General features: G+C 36.0%; 1 protein-coding gene across 2 annotated transcripts in view; it reads right to left on the reverse strand.

The window, feature by feature from the left end:
* The window catches only part of Sec24AB (Protein transport protein Sec24AB), a 298,277-nt gene that overhangs the window by 41,033 nt on the left and 231,190 nt on the right, over positions 1–26,054 (reverse strand). For both annotated transcript variants that reach the window (XM_090378021.1, XM_090378020.1), the window contains 3 exons: positions 25,006–25,179; positions 13,686–13,796; positions 1,018–1,196 (listed from right to left, as the gene is read on the reverse strand). In XM_090378021.1, coding sequence (XP_090234147.1) covers positions 1,018–1,196; positions 13,686–13,796; positions 25,006–25,179 — 464 coding nt within the window. The remainder of the gene's footprint in view (positions 1–1,017; positions 1,197–13,685; positions 13,797–25,005; positions 25,180–26,054) is intronic.

A 26,054-nucleotide genomic window follows, 5' to 3' on the forward strand; every position in this document is an offset into this window, starting at 1 on the left:
GAATCGTGTTTCCTCATATTTGTCAACTTAGTATATACTGTTGTTCTTATATTTAAATATCCTTATGATAATGTCAGGGAACAGGGTGGTTTCAAATGCATTAACTAGAATCACTAACAATGGTTATGTTGAACACAAAATACTACAGTAAATGTATGAACTATGTTTTATTAGATTAATAACCAATAGATAGAATCTATATTAGAACTATGTGTGGTGAAAATGTATTGTATGTTTATGTGGTTGTTAATAAATAATGTTGAGTTTTTAAGATGTCTCCTTCTCTCTGCCAAACATTCTCATTCACCCAGCAAGCAGTAGAATTAGTTTAAGAAGTAGAAATAAGAAAGGGTTTAAGCGGAGTTGAGTAATTAATTAAATGATTACTCAATTTTATCACAACGCACTCTAAGCTGCAATAGGTTGTTGCTGTTGTTATTTGGTTTTTAGGAGCATTAGCAACTAAGGCCATATTGCTCCGAGGATATGTGGTGGTCATTTCCTGACCTTTCCGCATCCTCCGTATTTGGTGGTCACAGGCTCGAGCCCCAATCTGATCAAGAAGTGTGTGCTATGCACTGCTGCTCCTGTGCACCTGGCTACGGAGGCACTGCTACAATAGGTGGGACTCAAAACTCCTGAGTATCGGGGACCTACAGATTTTGTCCTAATTATGACCACTAGGCAAGCACATTATGCTGGATCTACACTGAAGGTGCAAAATATTAGGAACACTTTGAATAGTCACTAGCCTTCCCATCACATAATAGCATATTACATAGTCTCATTTAATTATCTCACAAAGATTACAGAGTTCACTGTTATACAAAACTGCAATGATGCTTCACAGCTTTATTTACAATTAGTAACAAATAAAATGGAAGGCATAATTGTAACTCATTACAACAGTAAAATTTATTGAAATTATATAGAAATCAGGGGAAGAAAATTAATTAAAAACTACTTGCATATAACTTTCCAAGTGTTAATTATAATAGGCTTATTTAGAGTACTTACATGTTTTAACAAGGCGAGAATAAAAAGTGGTATCAACCTTGTGGAAAAGGGAACCATTAAAGCACCTGCAGTCTGTGTTGATGGCAAAGTCTGTTTGAAAGTGCCCAAAATATCTAAGCAAACATTGATAAGGGCATCTCTAGCATCACTTAATGATGAAGTCATACTACGATCTACAGCTACATGAAAACAAGTAACATCATTAATAAGTAACTTTGTTAAATTCTCTCAACACTTACAAGCCTCAAAATCTAAGCACACATTTAACTTACAAAGGCTTAAAAAACAAACACTTCAATATAATGTTTGCAAACTTATTTGTGATGTACAGTAAAGCAAATTAAAAAAGCAAAGGTCTTTACCTTTTCTTCAGTGGGCTGGTAGGCAACTGCTAGTGATACCCTTGACAACTCAAAGTTGAACATAACTTATTATTATTATTATTATTATTATTATTAGGAGCATTAGCAACTAAGGCCATATTGCTCCGAGAATATGCGGTGGTCATTCCTTGACCTTTCCGCATCCTCCGTATTTGGTGGTGACGGGCTCGAACCCCGGTCTAATCAAGAAGCGTGTGCTACGCACTGCTGCTCCTTCCCACATGGCTACCGAGGCGCCTTAACATAACTTATGAAAGTGACTTCAATAAAAAGCTCAGCATAAAGCTTGGTCTTTATTGAAGATTTGTGTACACATACATACATGCACACACACACTCCTATAAAAATAATTACTCTACTTCAGCAAAGCTTAGTGCTTCCTTGTGTACTGTGGCTAAAAGTGTATCTACCCTGAATAGGATAGTTCTATTTTGATCCACCATCTTGAAAGAAAACAAATCTAGTAAGTTACTATGACATGGTTAAAACACAGTTTGAAGCACGAAAACTTTAAAATTATATATCTGGATTTTAAAAAGGCACTTGATATGGTGCCCCATGATGTGTTATTGCGCAAATTAGGACAATTCAGGATAACAGAGAAGATCCATCAGTGAACTAGGAATTGGTTGAAGGAAAGGAGACAGAGTGATCATAAATGGGTACTCCTAAGAATGGGCTGGAGTAGTAAGTGACATCCCTCAGGGATCAAGATCAAACTTCCCCCGCTTTATTTTAATGAATGATACTGAACAAATACAGATGAAGCTGCCAAATTCTACTGAAAACTTGGTTGGGAGAGTTATCATTTGAAACTAGGCTATGTTGCTTTGGAAGGATTTGGACCAATTGCAAGTAAAGTTTGAAAAATGACAGTTAATGTTTAACTTTACTTAAATGCATTTAAGAAACAAACCTAGGAGTAGCTTACAGACTGGGGGAGGGGGGGGAGGCAATTAAAGGAGGTTAGGATGAGAAAGATTTGGGAATTCCAATGCAGAAAGTTTATTATGCAGTGTAAATAGACAGCAAAAGGTCACTGCTCTATAAATTATGAGAATTTTTACAAGCAGAGAAGAGAGGATTTTTATTACTCCTCTCTATAAGACTATCCAGGTTTGGAGGCCACATTTAAAGAAAGATATAGAACTACAGATGAAGAGCACTAAACATTAACCCTATGAGGAGCAGCTTAAAAGTGGTCTGCAGAGCTTACATTGCTGCCAACTTTTGACTTTCAAAAAGCTGAAGACTGGGTATTTTTAAGTAGGGGGAAAAACAGATTTTTTTTTTTTTTTTTTTTGGAAAAAGCAGAACGATTTAAAGTACCAACTACTAGAATTAAATTTGACAAGATACACATTTTATATTAAAATACAGATACAGGTGACCCTTGTATAACACAGTAGTTAGGTTCCTATAAAATGTCGTGTTGTGCAAAGCCGTGTTATATGGGACTAAGAAAATTTACATAAAGGGGGGTTACGTTCCAAAAGCTAACAGTGTAAAATTTAGACATTTAGAATTTATCTGCGCTATCATCTTCTGAATTGATTTGGTTTTACCTCCGATGCCATTTCCACCAAATCCGCTTCGCCAGCCTCTCTTTCTACCAGTAATTCTTGAACATCTTCAGTAATCATATCTTTTTTTATTTTTTTTAGGAGCATCGGCAACTAAGGCCATGTTACTCTGTGTATATTGTTTATAAATTGCGCAAGTCCTGAGGTCGATTTTCTGTTTTGCTGGAATAAAAAACCAGTTTCCTAGAGAAAATCCACACTGCCCATGCCTGAGCAATTCAGCCACGTGGTGAAAAAAAGACCCATTAAAATTCCTCCCGTCATAGACGGATTCAAACTCGGGTCTTTTCCACCCAGTGTGGGGAAGAGGGAGATTCTAGCAACTGTGCTACCCACGAGGGCTTCAGTAGCCATACATCAAAACCTTCACCTATTACCAAAGCAGCGAGTTCTATTATTGCACCAATTCCATTTTCTGCCGGTTCGACCACATTTCCTAAATGAACTGACTCTGATCGTACATTTTTCCACACACATTTAACCTGACGGTTTTACTTCTTTCAGCGATAAAGCTATGATTCTGATAGTCCACAATTTAAAAATGTTTCCATTCCTCCATTACTTCAATAGATTCAGAATAAATTTTTTCCAAAATCCATTGTAATGATTTTCTGATGTAATGAGTTTTAAGGGTGGATATAATGCCTTGATCTTGATGGCTGAATGAAAGAAGTTATATTAACCTAGTACAACTGTGGTAGTAGGAACATAACTTCAACGTTTGGATGACATAAATCTTTTGGATGGTCTGGTGTGCTATCCAATAGTAATAAAACTTTGAAATCTAGATTTTTCTACAAGTTCAATAGCACAGAATGTAACATGGGGATTTCTCAACAAAATACAGGGATTTCAATTTTTTTTTTGACTAGCAAGTCAACAGCAGGGATTCCTAAAGAGTGAAAGTGTCGAAAAATTACACCCAACATAATAGCAGGGTTTTCCCTGCACAAAAGTTCAAAAATATCCTGTTACGCATGGTGGTCAGCAAAACAAACCCTCTGGAACTGGTCGAATTATTTGTTCTATGTATAGCAAAATGATGATAAACAGTTATTATTATATAATGTCCATACATCTCGGTAGTTTGGGAACCATTGCTCTAGCAGACTTTGTGCCCTTTCCTCTTCAGAAATATTGAGCCAATATCTTGTTTATAACGATGCCACCACTGTTGAGGCTTGGCTTTTAAGAGTATTTTCAAAGCTTCATCAGAAAAAGATCTGAATTCAGTTATTATTATTATATTTTTTTTTTATTTTCATTGGGTCGAATATTCTCTGAGTCAGCTATGAAAAGTTATTAAAATGCCAAGAATTACCCGAATAACTAGTTTTATGCTTACTTGTGCACTCGTCAGTTCCCAGACGATGTTTGTTTGTTTGCTATTTAGGAGCATTAGCAACTAAGGCCATACTGCTCCAGGATATGCGGTGGTCATTCCCTGACCTTTCCATATCCTCCGTATTTGGTGGTGACGGGCTCGAACCCCAGTCTAATCAAGAATCGTGTGGTACGCACTGCTGCTCCTTCCCACCTGGCTACAGAGGCACCCATTCCCAGACGAATGACCACTACATCTGGTTCTCACATTGGAAAAATTGATTTGTTTCAATTTTGTTCAAAAAACTTGTTCTCTAAATCGCATTATTGGAAGGCAAACTTGTTCTCCAAATAAAATTTTATTTAAGTTAAAATTAAATAAACATAACTTAGCACTTCCAATAACCAAACTGGGCAACTTGCTACCTATGAATTCTGTTTGAAGCTAGCACGCTTTTGACTGCCACAAGGAGACATGTTTTGGTCTTAGGAATTCATAATAGAAATTCAGCTGGCCATTAAATCAAGTCCACAATTTACAATATTTATACATAAAATCAGCCAACTTCTACTACGAATGTGTTAAATGTTTGAGGATGTAACATTTCACTGAATTGTATCAGCATACAAATAACCTCAACAATACATTTGCAATAACACTTTTTTAAATATATAGAAAAGTTTACAGTAGTTTTCTATAAACTTGTTGACATTCCTGACTCTCTCCGTACTTATCTTTCATTAGCTAGCCTTCTATAATTCTGACTAATAAAGGTGGCAGCCTTCACTGATTTATTAGTAGGGGAGGGCAGTGTTTTGGCTTTATTTCTAAACTAACAGCAACATGAGTCAGGAATTAAAAATGCATAATTTATTTTCTTCAAAAATAAATCTTTAATTACGTCAGTTTTTTTTTTTTTTTTATACAAAAAAAGTTCTTTTATTAATCTTTATTGCTTTCTAAATTGAGAAGTAGAGTATCATTTCTAGATCATAAAGTATGTGTTGAATTGGAAATTAAAACTTAGAATAAAGTTTGCCCCACTTTTTTGGCTAAATGAAACCACGAAGACCAGCAAATTTCAATTTTAAAACAGTTTCATTTTTCTTTTTTTTTTAAAAAAAAGACAGAAAATAGTGTTTTTGCAAAATGGCAGAGAAACTCTATGGTATCAACTCCAGTACAGTGAAGGTGTTAAGAAAAAAAAAGATTCTGACAATCTGGAGAGTTGGCAGCTATGAGCTTTGTATGTTATTCTCTCATGAAGAATCCTCCTTTACAATCACTAAATAGAATAAAAAAGTGAATGCAAAAGTAAGTTTCTCTAAATGATTAAGGTGGACAATGTTCATGCTATGGTATGAAAACCATAGCCCAAATTTTATGTAAACATTCATACAAATGATCGACAAATGTTATATAGCTACCACACTCATTCTAACTGAATTATTAGAATGGGAGGTTTACAATAATAAACAAACATGCAAGTAAAGCAAAGTTAGCTGAAAAGTTTATATCAATTATTTTAAAAAAGTGATAGGTACAAATGGCATTAATGTAAAGAAAAATGCTATTAAACCACATGCAAATGATAAGTATGTTTACTGGAATGATTACAAGAGAACAATATAACCACCACACAATACAGGCACTTAACAACGAGGTGATATTTCAAAACTCAACTGAGCATTGTCATTAGGCCTGGGGGGAAGGGGGGGGAACAAAGATAGAGTTACGATTAAGAATAAAAATTACTATTTACAAAATAAAAATAAATTTAAATCCTACAGTTATGCCAATACAGAATAAAATGGTCCTATGCATCCTTTGTTGCTGGTGTTATTTTTTCAACCAGTCACTATGTTTCATCCCTTCTTACATATTATCCCTTGGAGGATTATAATTACAACACCTTTGTATTTGGCCCCAATATTGTTTCTGGATGTCCAACCTATAGCCCAAGGACCGTATCCAGCCTGCAAAAATAATTTTTACACAGCCCGTGCAGAAAGTGAACTAGAACAGCATTTTAAATGTTGTTAATTATTTCAAGGACCATCTACATTCAACACTAAAATAAGCGGATATAAACAAATATAAAAGACTGTGGCACTCATGCGGTGAATATGTGAGTGTTGAAGTTATGAAGCCATGAGTTGGTGTCGTGAATTCTGTTTCTTTTATCTATATTTTGTATCAAATATGTGCATGCCAGACCAAAAGTGTGTGTATATATGAGGTGCTATCAAAATGTTCCAGGACTCCAATTATGGTGCGCCTTCTGTTTTACCTTGGTGGCTGTGCAGAAGTATGTGTGCACACTTCTAGTACACTTCACTGAAAATGTAACACACTTATTTTTCTCAAATCGCTCAGTGCAGCCCACGAAACAAATACTCCAACTTTGAATATGGCCCCTGTACAGGAAAAGGTTGGACACCACTGCTTCAGACAGTCAGCCATAACTCTCCCAGTCAATTTTATGCCAGTCAGAGCCCACACTCTATTCTCCATGGCTTGGAGCCATTCCAGCACAGATGAAGCTAGGCGCAACGAGATTTCTAGAGTGAGGACAGACTTGATCAATTGTGGCTACTGAACACACATATTAGACAAGTGCTTATTACAAGCACAGGAGCTCACAGCTCACCCAAGACTGCCTTGACAATGTACTCAGGACAATGTACCTACTGCCTACATTCCCCACTATCCAGGCATGTCGGGCCAGATCTCAAAAATCCTCCGAAAATAGCGCATAAAATGCATGCAGTTGCCTGGTAGAAACTTACTTTCTCTAGTTTCCAATGTAAAGACCACGGCCACCCCTCTCTTACGCAGCAGTGTAATATAGCACATAGTCTGCAAAGACCGTGACAACTGCTACATAGGAGAGGCTTCGAGATGTCTTCAAGACCGCCTTGCAGAACACGACAGAATGATTTGCCTTGCTGAGACCGACCAGTCTGCAGTCGCGGAACACTTCTGGTCCACCCACCACGATCTCAATCCCAAGCAGGACTATGAAGTAATCGACAACTCCCGACACTTTCGCCACCGCCTCTGGTTAGAGTCACTCGATATACTGTGTAATTCGAGAGCCATGAACCGCTGCAAAGGCATGAGACTACACCCCATCTTAGAGGTAACCGTTTTATGTCTAGACAAGCGCTGGAGAAACAACACGCGTCCATGCAGCAACAATGGACACCAGTTTAATGATTGAATGACCTGCCTCATGCCCTCGCACAACTGTGTCCACTAGAATAATTATTTTATCTCTAAATGTTTCCATTTTCTGTTGACAAAGAGGCACGTTTGTCTCGAAAGCTACAGGTATCTATTTGCGATTAAAGATTTTATTTTACTGGTTATACACCTAATTTAAATCAGCAGCCATGAGCAGTAATACAGAAAGACAAATGATACTGAAACTGAAGAATAGCGATGGTGTACTTATAAACAGCAGAGAAGGCATAATTCGAATAGCAGAAGACTACTATAGAGAATTATACAAGGAGCAAGGGAATGATACCAGCAGTGGGGAAGATGGATTGCAAAGTAGCAACACATACAACATACCCGATATTCTTCCTGATGAGGTAGAACATGCATTGAAGAAAATGAAGAATCGGAAAGCCCCGGGGGAAGATGAAGTTACTGTAGAGTTGTTAAAATTGGGAGGAAGAGACATAACACAAAAACTGGCAAGGCTCTTCACAAAGTGCATTAGAAAAGGTGTGATGCCTAAGCAGTGGAATAATGCAATCATAGTCTTGCTGCATAAGAAAGGAGATAAATCAGAAATTGGAAATTATAGACCAATTAGCTTGTTGTCCCATATCTACAAGTTGTTCACAAGGGTCATTACTAACAGATTAGAAAGAATACTTGATGAGAATCAACCGAAAGAGCAAGCTGGCTTTAGGACAGGATTCTCAACCATGGATCACCTTCACGTAATATCACAGCTAATGGAGAAAGCAAATGAATATAAAACACCATTATGCCTGGCATTTGTGGATTATGAAAAGGCATTTGACTCCATACAGCATAAGGCAATGTTTCGGGCACTGGAAAGACAAGGCATAGATACCCCATATATTATGATTTTGAAGAAAATATATGAGAGTGCTACATCCTTTATTCGACTAGACAAAGACAGTAGCAAATTTAAAATCGAGAAAGGAGTTCGACAAGGAGACACAATATCTCCGAAGCTGTTTACTGCTGCCCTTGAGGAAGCTTTCAGAAGATTAGACTGGTCGCAGAAAGGAGTCAATGTGAACGGAGAGTACCTAAACCATTTACGATTTGCAGATGACATTGTGGTCATAAGCCACGATCCCAAAGAATTAGAGGAAAATCTTAATCAGTTATGCACAGTTAGTAAGGATTTTGGACTAAAGATGAATATGGCTAAAACAAAAGTAATGATGAACAAGTATGCCACGGAAAGGGAAATAATGATTGAAGGAGCAGTAATTGAAAAGGTGGAATCATATACTTATCTGGGACAAGTTATTAGCTATAACAATGATAAATGGCTGGAAGTCAAGAGAAGAATAAATTTTGGATGGATAGCATTCAGGAAATATAGTCACATACTGAAGAGCAATATCCCAGTTTGTCTGAAACGTAAAATAATGAATCAATGCATACTCCCCACCATGACTTATGGAAGTGAAACTTGGGCACTCACCAAAAGAATGGAAGAGAAGCTAAGAACTACACAGCGAAGAATGGAACGAATTATATTGGGAATCAGACTGTTAGATAAGAAGAGAAACACATGGATTAGGCAGCAAACTCAAGTAAAGGACATTCTTATCAAAACTAAAGAACTAAAATGGTCTTGGGCAGGACACATAGCTCGAAGACATGATGACAGATGGACTAAGATAATAACAGAATGGTACCCAAGAGGAGCTAGAAGAAAACCTGGAAGACAAAGGCGGAGATGGATAGATGAAATTCATGAGTTTTTGAGTAGTAAATGGATGGCCAGTGCTCAAAACAGAAGGAACTGGAAAGTTGCTGGAGAGGCCTTCATCCTGCAGTGGATTGAAAATGGCTGATGATGATGATGATGACACCTAATTATTTATAATCCTATGGATTCCAGTACAGCAGGCCCATTTATCCCGTCAGAGTCCTTTGTGCTCTCCTGGCAAGTTTTTCTGTTAACAGTTGTTTTTGGTTTCTATTTTTCTTAATATATAATTTCTCTGTATGCTTTTCTGTTAAGTTTTTAACTCTATATTTTGTTATTTAATTATTCCACAACTCAATCTGATACTCAAAATATCACTTGATATTTTGAGATTAATGTCACTCCTCCCCAACCTTTCTTATATAATCAATAAACTTATAACTTAGGATGAATGATAGAGTTCTCCTCTCAGCTCCTACATTCCACCATAGGAGTTTGTGTATTGCACTTTTGTATTATACCTCTGTAATTACCCCACTTCTGTAATGCATCCTTGCTTTTAAATTACCATGTAATATTTTATTGTGCAGTGACATTAACTCCGGCATCTTTTAACTTTGGTTCTTTTGTATTATAGCTGAGTCATTACTACATTTCTTTACATTAATATCATTTGCTAAGTTAACATCAATTTTTTTAGGTCACTAGCTGCTGATAACACAAAATAATGGGGTCTCTAAAAGACAGCGCGTGAAACCGACAAAACTTTTAATCGCTTTGTTACAGTGTCACTGCAGGTAAACAAATTTTATAGGTGCCACTATAAATTTTGAAATCTTCTTGAAAGATGAGTAAGGTCTCAGATAAGTCAGAAAAATAAATTTTTTTGCATGAAATGTGCAGAAATCACTGGGATTGGGGCATTTCTACCCCACATAACTGCTGAAGGGTATACTCTGGAAGAAACCTGAAGTGCAGTTAAACAGAAATCTCAAAATTGCAGTTGAAAGTTATGCTATGTAAAATTAACTGATTGTAAAAGTAGTTAGTAAAATTTAGTGTCATTATTACAAACATGAAGAACAGATGATGACTGTTTCAAAATGTAATTTGAAACTTAGTTACATTTTGAAATGTAATTTCAAAATGTAATTTGAAACTCAGTTATCGTTATTGTCTCACAGGCCTTGTGCTTTCTCTTAGCAAGATTTTAGATATATACAAGGCATGGCTATTAAATAACAAGACTGTTGCAGTAAAATAAATATAATGAAGTAATTTGTACCTTACAAGTTATCCCCTTCAAAATAATTGCTTTGGGCTTGCACACATTGTTCCATATGTTTCTTCCAAGCAGAGAAATATTTCTAGAAGATATCTCCTGTAAGCTCTTTTAACACTTGTCGTTGTTTTCTGAATGTCTTCACTGGATTAAAAATGGGTTCCCTTAAGTGAAAAGGAAAAAAAGTCACATGGGGCTAGGTGGAGAGGTGGAGAGAGAGAGAGAGATGTTTTTGGGCCAGAAACTACGTTGTGTACTGGAAACATCCTTCCATCCAAGGCATCCAAACATCCTTTCCATAATTCAGATCTCATCCTTCCATAGTTCAGACTCTTCCTTCAAATTTTTTCATGAAGCCTTGTCAGAACTTCAATGTAGAATCTTTGACTGACAGTCTGATTTAGTGGGACATATTCAGCTATAATAATTCCTTTAATATAGAAAACAAGAAGCATGTTTTTCATTTTTGATTTTAACATTCTTGTTTTTTTGGTCTGAGGGATTGTTTTGTCTTCCATTGCACTGACTGTCTTTTAATTTCTAGGTTGTAGTGGAACAGTCAATTTTCATCAGAGGTAACTGCAATACTCTGAAAGTCTGGATCTTCTTCAATTTTTTTCAAAACATCTTTAAAAACTTGGAGTCTTCTCATTCTTCGATCTTCACTCAATTTCTGACACCATCTTAGGGCACACACTTTTCTCATGCCTAAATTTTCACTTAATTTGTTTCTTTATTCATACTGAGTTCTGATGCAACCATTTTAATGCTTAAACATTAATCACTTCTAATCAATGTCCATACCCATTTCACATTTTCATCAGTTTTCAGGGATACCAAAAGGCTTGGTCATTCGTTGTCTTCCACATTCTTTTCCTTCTAAAAATCTTTTATGCCATTCACAATAAATATAGTGGAAACTCTTGACATAGTATCTTCCCCATAAACTTCACATAACCCAACTTTCATTTGTTTTCTTTAGTTTTGTTAAAAATTTGAGGTTGATTCATTGTTTGATTCTTTTGTCTGTCATTTTTCCAGAAAACTGCAAACACACAAAGTGATGGGAACTTGACTTGGCAGACAATTAGGGAAAGGTTCAAGGTCAATTATTGTGCTTTGTTTCACAGGCACTTGGTGTGGTGGCGGCTGCATGTGCAGTCTTGTTATTTAGCAGTCACACCTTACTTATCTTAACACATTTTTATTTGCAAGGAGTCACAGGTTAAATCTCTTGTTTATTGTTTCTGACTCATACAAAGAGTAATAATAATTTTTGGATTCTTAGAAGAATCTGTCTTAAATCAGAACACTACAAAATTCAGTCTGTTTGCAGTAACGATACTAAGTTATGCAGAACATTTTATCAATTTTATTATATAAACTGGAGCAGGATGAAATTACTTGATTCTTAGGGAAACTTGGCAGAAAGACAGGAAACAGTATTTATAAATGGTCATTTTCCAGGATGGATGCTGGGCAAGAAGTTCAAGGATCATGCACAGCATATATTATGTGGCAAGTGGCCAAAATTTCAAGGGGCAGAGGTGTCTATAATGAATGTAACAGATGACACAGCAACAGAAACACAGATGTTTCTCATATCAAACAATTCTGAGTGTTAATGGTATCATTCGGCTGGAAAACAATGTGTCATTATTGCATAAATTCAGGTAATGAACAGACATTAAATAAATATAGTGGATTCCGGTTATTTGGGACACTAGTTAATCGGGGCAGCCATTTATTTGGGGATAAATCTTAAACAGAACCAAATCAAGAAAATAGCCAGAGTTTTTTTTCACTCAATCGGGACAACATGTCGTTTAATCAGGGCAGAAGATCGCAGCAATCAAGATTACCCTAGGATTGTCTCCAACCTTACCACGTGGTCTGGTCGGATTTCTGAAGGTCACAACCCATAAAACAATTACCAGTTTCCAGTTTATAGGGCTCTTCTGTTAGTGCAATCTATTATAAACGTATAGTAAACTCGATCTTATTGAATTTGCGATAATACCGACAGCTGGAATTCTGTGGATTTTTACATTATTATAGCGAAATGTGTTTCCCCTTCCATGAAATCTTCAATTATATATAAAAAAACAAATTTTCAGAATCTTCTCTTCATTCCTATTTTTTAAGCTTCTTAACTTATTACTCATTATCTAGCTTGCACGTATCTTGTTAGTTTAAATTTGTGCATACCATGTTCTTTGTTACTGATTGCTTATCTTTTTTTTACTGTTTTAAATTTGTCCCCCCCCCCACCAAATGTCAGTGAACAGCAATATCAACTATTTAGTTATTTGGTTTTTAGGAGCATTAGCAACTAGGGCCATATTGCTTGGGGGATATGCAGTGGCCATTCCCTGACCTTTCTGCATCCTCCGTCTTTGGTGGTCACGGGCTCGAACCCCGGTCTAATCAAGAAGCGTGTGCTGCTCCTGCCCACCTGGCTGTGGAGGCATCTCAACTAGTTAGTGTGTGCATATTACAGTACGTATTAATTAAGCTATGCACAAAAGAGTAAATTTATTTTTATTTTGCTAACCTGTGGAAACATTCTTCCGATTTTCACGTATTATTTAATTTTTTAATTGATAAGGTCTAATAAAGCATAAATTTGTGCTTAATATATCTTTACTTTTATAGCATGCGATAATATTCCTCCTCTTTTCGCTTATTACGATCGTTGCTTAATAAAATTAAAATTCAATTCAACAACGTTATCACAATGACCAGTGCTTACTGCATATCGTATAGTGAACAGTACTTTACTATGGAGAGTCCATACTGTATTTTGTATACAATGTATACTGTATACATTGGTACTGTATTTTTAACTATTTACGTAAAACTTCGCATAATTGGGAAAGCCGCTTAATCAGGCCAAAATGCACTAGTCCCAATGTGTCCCAAATAACCAGAATCCACGGTATATTAATTGTTGTTCAACTTTTACTAATTTTGTGAAATTTAACTCTCTATATAGAACGCTTCCTAGAGCCTTTCAACTTTTAAGCAAATTTCTGAGATTTTATTTTGAGTGTACATCAGGTTTGCTATGCTGGAATAGGAAAATAAAACCTTCAAACTCATGCAGCATATGTGTTTTTCTATATTTTATTAATGAGAAAATTTTAAAATAAAATTATTTACTTACCCATTTTAGCAACAAGACCAATAATGGCTTGTTGATCAGCACTTCCTAAAATGTCTGTCAAGATAGAAACTACTGGTAAACTCAAAGTGTGTACCCTTATCCTTCGTTCACCTACAAGTTGCCAAAAAAAAATAGATTTGTTTAATTAAATACAAGACTGCAAAATAGTTACATACTTAATCAAGTTTCAATCATATATTTGTTGTAATAATCTGGCAATTATTAAGGGAATGTACAGAAAAATAGCATCTGAAAACCGAAATAAAACTCAAATTTAAGAACGTTTCCTTTCACTATCTCAAACATTTGAGAGCCAAATTTAGATTATTTCACCTTCTGCAAAAGCAATGGTTCTCTTCACCTCTTAACTTCTCCAACTTCTAGTCCCTGCTCTCCACCCCCCCCCCATTCCAACAATGAATTTTTCCTGAATTTTTAAACACTGCAAACATCTGCAAACTTGAAATCTGAATGTAGGAGTACATCACCCAGGAAATTAGTCCAATAGGACTTTATCAAATTAACAACATAATCTGATTATTCAACTCAAATTTGGTTGAGTAAATTGTGTTATCAAATGTACCAAACTCCACAGCTACCAGCAGTCATTCAAGTTGTGGGTGGGTAAGTTTTTCCTTTTCTTCAGACTGCTGGATTTACATGCTGCCAAAAAAGGCAGAATTACGAATAATTCTCAGAGTCTCATACACTTGTTAAATCAATTAATGAACTAAGTAAAATTTCTGTTCTGGGATTCACTAGACATAATGTAAAATAAATGTGCATATTAATATTTCAGAAAGAAACTACCTTGATACCAAAAAGCATTCAGAAAAAATGAAACCATATTACTTTTAAAAAAACTTCATTTACATAAAGCTAAATAAAAGAACAAAACCAAAGACACCTGAAATTCAAAAGTGACATCCACCCCAACATGAAGCAATTCCGCTTGCCATAAAACTGAAGAAACCTTCTCTTTATCTGCTTACTTGCAAACAAAGTTTGCAAGTAAGCAGATTAAGAGATAACCTAAAGTGGTACAATCACTTTTTGGAAATACACCTCCAAAGAAATATGGAGAAGCAATCCATGGGCAATGTTATGCCCATGGACCATTCCACTATATTACTTCAAGCAGGATGAGAACACTGAATGAAATAGTAGTACCAGTAGAGGCATGTGATATAAGAAAGCAAGCTTATATAGCATCAGCAAAAAAAAAAAAAAAAAAAGTTTCACACATCCATTCCCTCTAAACGTTTGTCCAGTTCCTCTTTGAATTTATTTAAAATATCAACTTCCACAACAACAGATGGAAGTTTATTAGAAAACAGGCCTTGCACGTCGGGTTGTATATCATCCAAGTTTCTTGCGATGACTGACTAACTGGTTAAAATAAATAAATGATATATACATAAGATAAAACAAAGATAAAATAAGATAAAAGCGTTAAAATATAATATAAAAGCATTAAAATACATAGAAGCTTTCGAGATGAAGTGCCTCTTCATCAGCTTGTATATTGATGATTACAATAGCAAAAGTCAGCAGGGCATGATCATGTATCACAAGTCTGGTGTCGGTAGAACAGAATTATGTACACATGATGACCGCCAGTGCTCATCGCACTGCAATACAGTACATTTTATAATAGGGTGTAAGTGCACTCACCTCATGCAATTCATAGTACTATTATTGGTAGCTATGTTCAGTGCTTCGAGCACCGAGCACTGGCGGTAATCACGTGAATAGACTACGATTTTAATATTCTGCCGGGTATCCAGATTGTGCCCCTCAATCCAATAATGCTCGGCGACTGCGGAGCATTCAAAATTAGCGGTTTGCAGAGCCACCACATGCTCAGAAACCTGGTCTTTCTATCTTCCACCAGACTCGCCTACATAACACCCCCTCACAATCCGGACACATAATGTGGTATACGGAACCACTCTGTAGGAAAGGAGGAACAGGTGTTTTCACCTTAGAAATAGACTGCAATTTCCTCCCCAAAAGATGCACACATCGTATATGATTGAGACACAAAATCCTAAGAAGACGTTCCAATACACAAGGATAATACGGGATGTAGGTGGTAGAGATAAATTCACTGATGCAGGGAGGTTTAGATTTAACAAATTCGTGAGCCTGAAGCTCACATCTATCAAGACCATGAGGGGGTCAAACCGCTAATTTTGAACACTCCGCAGTCACAGAGCATTATTGGATTGAGCAGCACAATCTTGACCCTCGACGGGATATTGAAATCGTTGACTATTCACATGATTACCGCCAGTGCTCATGGCTTGAAGCACTGCACATAGCTACCAATAACAGTACTATGAATTGCACGAGGGGAGTGCACTTACACTCTATTATAGAGTGTACTGAATTGCAGTGCAATGAGTGCTGGCGGTCATCACGTGTGGATAACAGGAGAGTGCTTCTACAGGGATGGGATACACTTAAATAGAAAGGGTGCAAGAATATTTGCTGATGCTATCGAGGCAGTGTTAGGTGGGTCGGAAAACTGCTAGCTTGGGGGGAGACAAAGACGAATAGATTAACAGTAGCCACTGGCAGAGGTGAAAGAGATTCTTGCACTGCTTCTATTGGAATGAGCAGAAGCCTGAAAAACAAGATGCAGGATATTTCAGAGACTGAGGGGAGTCATTGCGGTACAAGTAAACACATAGGTTGTGTTAGGGTAGCTAAGAATAGAAATAGGTGCATGTATACTTGCGTGTACACCAATGCTAGGAGTTTAGCAAATAAATTTGATGAATTTGAGGTATTGCTCAAAACATCAAAGGCAGATATTGTTGGGATATCAGAGACGTGGTGTCACACAGATATAAGGAATGCAGAACTGGAATTTGGGGAGTACAATGTCTACAGAAAGGACAGACTGGATAGGAAGGGAGGAGGGGTTATGCTATTAGTTAAGAAATACATAAAATCCAAGGAAGTGAAACCAGTGGACATCGCTGGACAGTGCAGTGTCGAGTCAGTTTGGTGTGACATAAGCACTGGGAGATCAAAATTGAGAGTAGGAGTGTGCTATAGGCCTAATGACTTTGATGAGTATAATAAGAAACTGTACACGGAAATAGAGTGGGCCAGTAAATCAGAGTCTTATAATGGGAGATTAATTTCCCAGATATTGACTGGAATTTGTGGGTTGGTCACTCACACACTAGCAAGGCTTTTGTGGATTTATTGGATGATTGTTTTCTACATCAGCATGTTCGGGAGGCAACTAGAGGGAGGAATACTCTTGATTTGATTATCAGCAGTGATTCTTCATGCATTAAGAATCTGCAGATAAATGAACCACTAGGTGGCAGTGATCACAGTGTGCTGAAGTGGGATTTACTCAGAGGTAACTGCCATTAGGGGTAAAGGGAAGGGTTATTGCTTTCGTAAAGGCGACTACGATGGACTGAGACAGTATTTAAATTCTATACAGTGGGACCAACTGATGATGTTACCAACAGCAAATGCAAAATGGGAAGCATTCAAAGAACTTATCTTGGAAGCTACTAGGCTTTACATACCAATTAAGAAATATTGTTCAAGGTTTAGGCCTAAATGGATGTCAGATGAACTGATGAGGCATATGGCAGAGAAGAAACATGCATGGGATACATACAAATTAACACATGACACAGAAGCCTATGATAGATACAAGTTGATCTGTAACCAAGTTACAAAGGAGGTTAGGCAGGCGAAGGCAGATTACGAGAAATCTTTGGCAAGGGATGCAAAGAAAAATAGCAAAGAGTTCTTTACTTATGTAAACTCTAGAAGGAAGGGGATGAATCAGATTGGTCCATTTGATATCGAGGGGTCAACTGTTGATGATCCTGCTCAGGTAGCTAACAAACTAAATGAATATTTTGCATCCACATCCACACATGAGTTATTTAGCAAGGGGAAAGCCAGAGGTGTATTCAACTCTAGCAGTAAGCTAGAGAATCTTGTAATAACTGAGAGTAAAGTGGAGGAGAAATTGTTGAAGATAAACACAAGAAAGGCACCCGGGGTGGATGGGATCTATCCAGTTATATTAAAGGAGGCAGCAAAGGAAGTAAGCAAACCCTTAGCCATAATTATGAGACCTTCCTTGGACTCAGGGGAGGTACCCATAGACTGGATATGTGCAAATGTGACCCCAATTCACAAAGGAGGATCAAAGGCTGACACAAGTAATTATAGACCTGTGAGTTTAACTTCTGTTCCAGGAAAATTAATGGAGGCACTAGTTAAAGAAGCACTGCAGGATCATTTAGACAAGACTTCAGTTATAGCTCAGACACAGCATGGTTTTGTTAAGGAGAAGTCTTGCCTGACCAATTTGATTGGATACTATGATGCAGTCACAAAGGAACTGGATGCAGGGAATAACTTTGATATTATATACTTGGATCTTAGAAAGGCTTTTGATACTGTTGCACATGGAAGACTGCTGCACAAATTGGAGCAGTGTGACATTGGAGGCAAATTGCTGCTGTGGATAAAGGGGTGGCTGAGGGGGAGAAGACAGAGTGGTAATCAATGGACACTGCTCGTCGTGGACTAATGTTATTAGTGGAGTCCCTCAGGGCTCAGTGTTGGGTCCATTATTGTTTTCTGTATTTATAAATGATATTGATGATGGTATATCAAGCTTAATGTCGAAGTTTGCAGACGATACAAAGGCAGGCAGGGTTGTCAAGGACACTACTGACACTATGCTGCTGCAACAGGATCTGGAAAGGTTGAGCAGATGGGCCGAGAGGTGGCAAATGAAGTTTAACATTGACAAATGTAAAGTACTACACATGGGAAACAGCAACCCCAGAGCAATGTATCAACTCTGTGGTACTACACTGACAGTGGTAGAGAATGAAAGAGACCTGGGGGTGGGTGTGCATGCAGATATGAAGTTCTCTGAGCAGTGCAGACAGGCTGCAAGAGTAGCTCATGGTGTATTGTCAATGATATATAGGAAATTTTTCTAGCAGGGATAAGGAGGTGATTATTCCCTTGTATAAGGCAATGGTCAGGCCACACCTAGAATACTGTATACAGGTCTGGAGGCCTCATTTCAAGAAGGATGTAGAGCTGCTGGAACGAGTACAGAGAAGGGTAACAAGATTAGTGAATGGAACAAAGGGTTGCTCTTACAAAGAAAGGCTTAAGTTTTGCAAATCCTTAAGTTTTGCAAACTCACTGGTGCCTAGTCTGGAGACTAGCCACCGGAGAGGTGATCTGATAGAGGTGTATAAAGCCTTGAATGGTTTGAGCATGTTCAATGCGGATGGGATTCTTCCTCTCGCTCAGAATAATCACCTGAGAAGGCATCAATTGAAATTGAGGAAAGACAGATGTAGGATAGACATGCGGAAATTTGCCTTTAGCCAGCGGGTGGTTGTTTGGTGGAACAAACTTTCATCCCTTGTCGTGGAAGTTGATAGCCTAAATAAGTTTAAGGCTCAGCTGGACAGGTATTTTGGACGAACAGAGGGGTGAAGTGGAAGTGGTTTTTTTTTTTTTTTTTTGGCTGATGCTGCATAAGCTTGCTTTCTTGCATCAAATGCCTCCACTAATGCTAATAATTCTGTTCTACTGACACCAGACCCGTGATACATGATCATTCCCAGCTGAATTTTCCTATTGTAACCATCAATATATACTGAAGTACACCATTCACTGACTAGGTGATGACGAGGCACTTCGTCTCAAAAGCTTCTATGAATTTTAACGCTTTTATTATATTTTAATCTCTGTTTTATCTTATGTATATATCATTTATTTATTTTAATAAATTTATTTTAACCAGTTAGTTGGTCGCCACAAGAAACTTGGATGAGACTGACGTTTGTTCCAGCAATCAACTTTGCTCAGTAAAGGCAAATTGCTGCACATCTATTAACAACCATCTTTCCTCAATTTGAATTTATACCCCCTCAAGTTTGTAATTTGAACAAGAGGAAGAATCCCATCAAAATTGAGCCTGATCAACCCATTTAAGGCCTTATACACATCAATCAGATCACCTCGCAGGTGCCTAAGTCTCCAGATGCTGCAATTTGCAGAACTTAAGCCATTCTTGGTAAGAGGACACCTTTGTTCCCCTCACCAATCTCGTTGCCCTTCTCTGTACTTGCTCAAGCAAATCTATATCCTTTCCAAAATGGGGCCTCCAGACCTGTATCATTATCTTACACAAAGGGATAACGACCAATCACCTCCTTTTCCCTACTATCAAAATTCCTGCATATCACTGACAATACCCCATGACCTGCTCTGGCAGCCTGTCTGCACTGCTCAGAAAACTTCATATCTGACTGTGCAATTACTATCAGGTCTTTTTCATTTTCTACCACCATGAGTGTAGTATTACACAGTTTGTATATTTCTCTGGGGTTACTTCTACCCATATGCAGTACTTTACATTTGTCAATGTTAAACTTCAGTTGCCACTTCTCAGCCCATCTGCCCAACTTTTCTAGATCCTGTTGCAGTAGCACACTGCCATTAACAACCCCACACAACCTTTGTATCATCTGCATACTTGAACATTAAGCTTAATATACCTTCATCAATATCATTGATAAATATACAAAACAACAGTGATCCCAATACTAAACCCTGGGGGACTCCACTAATAACATTAGTCCACAAAGAGCAGCATCCATTGATTACCACTCTGTCTTCTCCCACTTAACCACCCTTTTATCCATTGTAGCAACTTTCCCTTAATATCATTCTGCTCCACCCTATTATTATTATTATTATTAATAATAATATCATTCTGCTCCACCCTGTACAGCAGTCTTCCATGCGCAACTGTGTCAAAAGTTTCCTGAAATCCAAGTATATGATATCAAAATTATTTGATACATCCAGTTCCTTTGTATCCAATACATCATAGTATCCAATCAAATTTGTCAGACAAGACTTCCCCTTAACTTAACAAGCTTATGCTGTGAATTATTATTGCAGTCTTGTCTATATGATCCTGTAATTCGTATTTAACCTGCTATTACTACTGCAGCATTCTTAATGATCAAAAACAGATAAATACAATCCTATGTTATACATACAAGTTTTCTTCAATTTTCAAAAATGGAAACACCTTTAATCAGAGAAAGCATGTGTGTGCATGTGAAATCTCTCTCTCTCCTATCAAAAGACTGGATCATACTTAAAATATGCTACATTTAAAGGATTCATATCAATTTCAACAGAAAGTCCATCAATAAACTTAGCAGTATTCTTTATTTTCTCAAATTCTTGGTTAGCAGAAAACATTGCATTTCACATATAGCACAATGCTTAATTTTTCGGTGCACAGCTATCGACATCCCAATATCAAAAAAAATTTACTAGTTTAGTTTCTTTTCTTGAGTGACGTAATAGAATCCAGCAAGTTTGTTACTTAAGCAACTATAATTGAAAGACTTCCACATACTGAAAATGCATTCTCTTTATTCAAACTACAGACAATGTCTTTTACCTTGTAAACATCTCCCCACTCCTCCCAAGCCAAAAGCCAAAGTGAAGTGCAGCAGAAATCCATGTCTCTCTACCTAGTCAGGACAGGCAATGAGAATTCAACTGTAATTTCCTTGAACACTGAACCATATACCACTCAATAGCATCTTCACAAAATTCTTGCCATTGGACACCATTCTTTCAACATCAGGAAATAAATTGCATACTCTGTCTACAACTCTATTCATGAATTAAAAAGGTCACATAAACAATAAGCTGTAGAGCTACTGCCATTTTCTTCATCTAGAGCTTTGTTGTTCAGAAACAGAAGGCCAATATCATGCTAAACCCAAGCTTCACCTAAAACAAAAAGCATTTGGAAAAATGCTAAACAACTGCTGAACTCCTTGCCTTTTGAAGTATTTCAGATAAAAATAATTATTTTGAGGGGTTACTAACCTCCCTGATTCCAAAATGATAATTGGCAACCTTCCCACATCAGATGCCTCAATCAAAATATTTTTGTTAGTGGCTACAGCCCTAGTAACCTGCATAATGTGACCATAACAAAAATGTCTAGGTAATTTTTTTCTTATTGTACTCCATCACAAGTTACATAGAGCAGGGGTTCCCAACCGTTTTGACTCGCAAATCCCTTTCAACATAATATTTTTATTGCAAACCCCTAAGCCTATATTCTCTGAAATCATATAATAGTTCTGAATTTTTATTATAAAATATTTCCAGTACTACATTTTTATAAGAAATATTGTGTAATAATATAAAATTATGCATAACAATGGTCTTTGCAAATGAAAACAATTTAGTATGGAAAACATACTTATTTAACATGATATACTGTAAGATAGTAAACTAATTATAAAGAATTAGATGTGGTTTCTTTTGTTGGCAATGCTTTACTTTATATTTAACTTAATTTTACATTATTCTATCTTTCTTTATTATTAGTTGATTTTTTATAGCCCTTTTACTACAGCCCACAAGCTACCTGACTGCTTTGTATCATCAGAAGGTCCAAAATATTTGGGTAATAAATTTCATTTACTACTTTTTTTTTTTTTTTTGGGAAAATGTGTATATCAATAGCATATAAGCAATTATGAGGGCACCAATAATGATCAACAAAACATCTAATATTAACACAAATTTTACACATTTTTACAAATGAGCAAGCATTTGATATTATCTCATTCAAAAATTTTACAAGGTTTCTCTCTTCCTCCTTTTCAAACGAAACACTCCTAATTTAATACTAAAATTGTCCAATCATCACAAAGTTAAATACAGGTTCATTTCCTGTTTCATATATTGCTCCTTTCTAACATACTATCTTAAACATTCTCTTATTTTTTTAAGCTGCACGTATCTCTATGGTTTATCACCGTAATAATAATAATTTTAATCAACTTAATAATTAAGTAGATCATAGATATAGCTTAGCTTAATTATCAGCACTCACCTCATAGTAATCCACTTAGTTTGATGAAAGTTTCAACAAGTACATAGTAGTTATGAAATTTTAAAATTACAATTAGCTATTTTTAACTTAAAGAAATTATGAATTTAAAAAAAGATTTTTTTTTAAATTAACAAGAAGATTCCTATCGACTTCTCCCCTATTTGGAATTTAGCACGTATAAAGTTTTAAAGTTTCCACGTGCACTGAAATGCATTTCGGGAACTTAACCAGTATATAACACACTTCGAGTGTTCTCTTTCCACTATAGCTAACTGAAGACGCTTTCGAAAGTCGCTCTTGCGCGACTATTAGCTTTTATCTTATTTTTAATACACAATTTTAATTAGACAACTGTAGAATGGAATGTGCACTTTCCTTTCTTAAGCAAATTTTAACAATTTTTAAAGCTCATAATTTAGTAATTTCTAATTTTAAATTCATAATTTCTTTAAGTTAAAAATAGCTACTATCGGAATTTTAAAATTTCATAACTACTAGGTACGTGTTGAAACTTTCATCAAACTAAGCGGATTACTATGAGGTGAGTGCTGATAATTACAGCACATAAGGATTCCTTAATATATCATCAGTCAACTTAATAATTAAGTTAATATCCTATTAATTTCTTAACTTAGTTCAACATAAAATTATCCTGAAAAAGACATTAGTAGAACTTGCATTAATTCTTTTAAGAATGTCCATTCCTAAATGTACATTCTTCCTTTCCATAAGTTCTTCCTTTTACTCTTGATATGACTCCTACAAATGGTGCAGAAGGACCTGAATTAAGATGTTGTTGTTGTTTGGTTTTTAGGAGCATTAGCAACTAAGGCCATATTGCTCCAGGGATATGCGGTGGTCATTCCCTGGCCTTTTCGCATCCTCCATATTTGGTGGTCACAGGCTCGAACCCCGGTCTAATCAAGAAGTGTGTGTGCTACGCACTACTGCTCCTGCCCACCTGGCTAAGAGGCGCCCCTGAATTAAGATCACTCCAGCCATGATGGAAGGAAATCTTGCCTTCATTATGGTTATATTGCATTTTCCAATGCATCAAGTGGCTCATGGAGCACTGCCAGGTCCCATATTTACTCAATTTTACTTTCTATTATCTCACTCATTAAAAAACTTGACTATATAGCACAAGGTAAATGTAAGAAACTTATGGCCATAATAACTCACCACTATATATTTCTGAAGCTTTCTTAATGGGCTCAACTATCCAGTTAGCAGCTGGACTCTCAATCCTTCTACGTTCTCCTTTCTCACACACAACTCTTTTTCACACCAAAATTCCACATAATATTCCATATGACTGGCACGGAAGAAATATATTTCTTCCATGAAGTGTTGTTCCATGAAGTTTGTGGTGTTTCTGATTCTGCAGAGAGAGAGAGAGAGAGAGAGACAGAACACTTATAATACCATGTACGTACAGAAAAAACACACAAAGTGGTTGAGTCATAGATCCTTGTGCACAGTGACTGATTCCTAGATGTGGGCACATAGTGATTTAGACCAGTTTTCTTTTTTCTTTAAATCACATCCTAGCAAAAAACAAAGTGAGATCACATATAACAGGAGATACCTGTACATAGTTTAATTTTTACAAACTTCCAAATTCCTTGGAAAAACACTCCAGGTGATGCAGCTGTCCAGAAACACAACAAAGAAAAGGTTAAAGAAAAAAAGGAAATTTTTCTCCCCCTCAATAAATAAAAAATTATGGCATTTTGCCTAAACATCCAGGCTTTAGTCATTACCATACACCTACAGTACAAATTACTATTAGCAATGCTGATTAGTGAAACCCATGTGAAGTCCATTATTCAATCCATGCTAGAACAAACTGTACAGGGGATCTAGATTTCCTCCCCGGTTAAGTCCATTCCAACACCCTTTTTCTTGGGTGGACTTGATGACAGCATTCAACATAGAATTCAAAACATCACTATTGTTAAACTAAGTGACTGTGGGAGTTTTAGCATATTTATTATAAACTGCAATCACTTGAACACGATAAAATTAAATTCATTAATAACAATTCATTGATAATAAGATTAAATTCATTAATAACAATTCATTGATAATAAGATTAAATTCATTAATAACAATTCATTAATAATAAAATTAAATTCATTAATAACAATTTTCATACTTTAAAAATTTTGTTTACAATAACAACCTAAAACCTCCACAGAATACAACTTCCTTCATGTTTCATTATATTTTAAATATTCCATATCAAAAGTAAAACACTTCACAAAATTTTTTGTAAAGAAAATCTGCACTTGAAAGTTGAATTCATTAAAAAAAAATACTTCACTAACCAGTTCTAATTTTAAAACTTCAAATTACCTTTACTTGATGTGTATAATACAGCAGCTTGGAAGCACACCAAATTTGTTTCATTAAGGTTATCTTCAATAGCAATCTGCATTCCAAATCCAGTATCAGGATTTACATTAGGTAAAGAAAGCAAGTCTGTTGATCGAACAAAGAAATTTCCATGGAACGTATGGATAGAAAGCCCTTGTAAAAAAAGATGAATACATAAATAAGTTTACTTTCAATTAAAACAATGATTCCATTAAACTCTTGATGGATTAAATTATGTTCAGTATCAAAATATTTCTTTGTAAATATATAAATGTCATTTGATCTTCACCTAAACAAATGTCATTTGATTTTCACCCCAATTTCCACTTCCATTATCATGAAATATATTTTTTTAGGTGGGAGGGAGTGAAAATGACTAATCAGTATTTTTACCAATCAAGTAACCCTATATTAGCACTATCACTGAAGTAATAAAATAATCAAAACAACCTTGAAAATGTTTGCTAGTACACTTTACTGCTTTTTTTTTTTTTTTGCCCAATTTTTAAAGAATTTTATTTTTTTGCTCTATTAGCTTTGCTTCCCTTACATCACTTTGCCAATGCTAATTACCAAAAAGTTACCACACATGCATTATAAATATTTTTTTGGTATTTTATGTATAACTTGCATTTAGTTCTTTAAGCTTTGCTTTTAACAGAGAAATTCTGCACATGGCAATGTGTGTTTTTGGTAATCAGTGATGAAAAAATATATCAGCAAACATGTAGGATATTTTATTAATACACTTCTAATGAGGTTAGCATACTTGGAATGCTAACAGCTAACACAGATATGAAATCACAGAAGGTATATATATTGCCTTTTTGTTGGCACTTTCTAAATTCTTTCAAAATTGGGAAAAAATTAGTGTTAATAAACATTTCTTGCAAGATTCATTTTACCCTTCAACCCATTAAAGTTTATATTTTCAAGTGTAAAATGCATCATTCAAAATTTTGTTTACAGTAAATTTTGGATATGAAATTCAAAAACTCTTATGAAATTTGGGGGGGGGGGGCAGAATA

This window comes from Mastigoproctus giganteus, chromosome 7, assembly GCF_048544385.1.
Source record: "Mastigoproctus giganteus isolate SK-2022 chromosome 7, ASM4854438v1, whole genome shotgun sequence".
Classification (NCBI taxonomy): Eukaryota; Metazoa; Arthropoda; class Arachnida; order Uropygi; family Thelyphonidae; genus Mastigoproctus; species Mastigoproctus giganteus.